We start from the raw sequence: 2,759 nt of genomic DNA on the forward strand, positions 1-2,759 counted from the left end.
AAAGGAAAACACCTGTGTAAGTGGTTAGTGTCGACTGGGGCCCTCCGGCAGGCCAACCACGAAGGAAATCGCTGTCATGGAACACATGTGGTTAGGTTCCTGATAATACAGGACTCTCAATAACGGGTGGTGAGCTACAAACGAATTAAAGTAAAACTAAATATATTTTTTAAGGTGTAGATTCTAGGATTTGAGGGAATAACTCACTGTAGTGTGAATGCTTTATTATGCGGCATCTTTAACTACAGCTAAGAAAAACTGGAACAGAAAAGTGTGTCAAGGACGCACAGCTGTCAAAAACTAAGTGCATTAATAAGCAAATAAACGATCACATCTGAGGCAGCTGTAGACTTATAACTACTATTCTGGTCACATCCAAGTCATGGAACAGGCCCTGATACTGCATTAATCGGTAGCTTACTTTTAAGAGATAATTCATAAACAAGTCAACTCTGGGTCACACATCCGGCTTCGAAGAGTAATGAGGAACTACATCCTGCCTCGCAACTTTAAAAATATAAATTTGACTATGGAGGGCGGATGGGGCCCTCGGAGGGTTCAGTGTGCTTGCGCAGAGAGGTTTGGGGGCACAGATCTGTCAATGTACAAGATACCCCAGGCACGTAGGGTTGTGCCCTCACGTTCCTGGGTGGCTGACACGGTTCTGACCAAGGTGCTCACGGGTCACCGATGCTCTCAGAGGGTCACGCTCGGCCCAGGGTAAGGTTCTCCTCCACACCAGAAGTCGGCCGGCTGGGGGACCTCCAGGAGCCACACCTCGCGGCTCTCCCCCTCCTCCTCCTTGCCGCCCTGGGCGTTGGTCTCAGTGGAGGATGGCTGCAGCAGCTGGTAGTAGTGGCAGTCGCGCCCATCCTCGGGGTCGTAAGGTGGCGCCAGAATGTCGAGGAAAGCAGCAGGCCCGTCCAGGGCGCTGATCTGGTGCAGGTTGTCCCTGTGCGGGCTGAGCAGGCAGGGAGGGCTGCTGGGTCCAAAGTGGCCGAATGATCGGCGCAGGGCTCGGCGCAGCGCGTCTCTCTGGTAGGGCTGCAGGGGCGGGCTAAATGGCGGGGGCGACGCGGCCCCGGGTACCTCCTGCAGCCGATCGAAGCCACGAATGCTGAGCGTGCCATAGAGCACCTTGATCATGCCGTGCATACCTGGGTGGTCGTGCAGCGGGATGCACGACTGACCGGTCTGCAGCAGGAAGACGCCCATGCTGAAGTTCTCCGTCTCGCAGATGTGCATGTAGGTGACGGGCGGGCTGTGAGGAGGGGACGGCTTTGGACTGCCGTTGCAGCCCCGCGGCGTGATCTGCAGGTCCTCGACCCGCAACTGGTTCACCAGGTTCTTGAGCTGGCTCAGGTTGTCGGTGAAGGTCTTGCTACTCCCGGTGGGGGTCGTGGCTGTGGCGCCAGGGAAGGTGAGCCGGGCCTGACGTGCGATCTTCTGGATGAGGGAGACCATGTTATCCCGTGGCATCTTCCTCGACTCCCTATGAATTGGGGCAGGCCTGAACTTCCGTGGCCTCGAGAGCAGGTAGCCTTAGTCAGGCTAACACATTGCGGCCACAGCCTTAACCCCGCACCCTTCAGTCCTTACCGGATCCATTCATGTTAATGGCAAACCCACGTCGCCAGCGCGCTCCTCTTCGCGCGTGCGCACAAGCATCGTAGGCACGAGCATCATGGGTCATGTAGTTCTTCGAAAATGTTTGACCGTTGGCAGAACATTCGTTCTCGCCACTGACTTTTACCAGCCACCTACTGCGCATGACATTTTTTCTAAACTTATTACCGAAGAACTAAAACTTGTTTTTGTACAGTATGAGTCAGCTCTGCCTCGAGCTCCTTACGGGGTGATGACAACTAACAATCCCATGTTGCAATGCGCAGCTTGCGCGCCCGCATCCTGCGTGGTCAAGGGATGGAAAACCACAGACGTCACTGAGGCACTTCGTTCTACTTTGCCCGCAGGGTTTCTATTTTTCTCCAGTATTTCAGATTGACACCCTGAAGTTTTGTATGGCTCAGATGATGTAGCATACACCAATAAAGCATGGAGAAAGGTGTATGTTTAAGATTACGTTTATTACCAACAAGGACCCGCGGTAGCGGGATAACAACCGGCATTAACAAGTATCAGCTGTCATCTGTCACGGCATGCGAGTGACGTCACCTATATACAGAAGGTGTTACCATGGTAATGAGGTGTGACGCTGCACAGTAAACATGAAAAACATACTAACATGTACGACATCTCCCTTTCTTCATAACAAAAACAGAACTATTCCATAATATAGTCTTTAAACTTGGTGGGCAATTTGACCACTCTGCCCGTCCTAGAAATATGTCGTTCAGTTGCATTGCCCTCAATATCACTCCTGCTTGCTGCATTACACTCATTGTCTTCCTCACAGTTGTCTCCCCCAGTTCCATTCCGCACTGAAGTAGTGTCCACGGGACTGGAAGAGAAACCACCAAAACCTGCATCTGAAACATCAGACGTTCCTCGACTGACTCTGGTGTGTGACCCATCTAGGTTACTGCTCATGTCATCCCATTCTAGGACACTGTCATTTAGAGCTCCTTCCTCCATTCTTGCATTTCTCATTATGATCTGTTCTTGACCTTGTTTCAGTTTTACTATATCATCTTTGCTGCGCCACCCATCACCTTCAATTAGCACAGCTCCTCCAGTTGCTTTATCAACTCTCAATGGCCTGCTAAGCTTAGACTCTCCTTTAGCAACCAGACCAGGCT

General features: G+C 51.8%; 1 protein-coding gene across 1 annotated transcript; it reads right to left on the reverse strand.

The window, feature by feature from the left end:
* Window positions 1-207: 207 nt before the first annotated feature.
* Window positions 208-1,642, reverse strand: LOC147666521 (2-aminoethanethiol dioxygenase-like). The gene has a single exon (XM_086949015.1). It carries the CDS (start codon window positions 1,477-1,479, stop codon window positions 697-699), a length of 783 nt encoding a protein of 260 aa, XP_086805141.1. The 5' UTR covers window positions 1,480-1,642; the 3' UTR covers window positions 208-696.
* Window positions 1,643-2,759: the final 1,117 nt, after the last annotated feature.

This window comes from Lissotriton vulgaris, unplaced genomic scaffold, assembly GCF_964263255.1.
Source record: "Lissotriton vulgaris unplaced genomic scaffold, aLisVul1.2 SCAFFOLD_2597, whole genome shotgun sequence".
NCBI lineage: Eukaryota > Metazoa > Chordata > Amphibia > Caudata > Salamandridae > Lissotriton > Lissotriton vulgaris.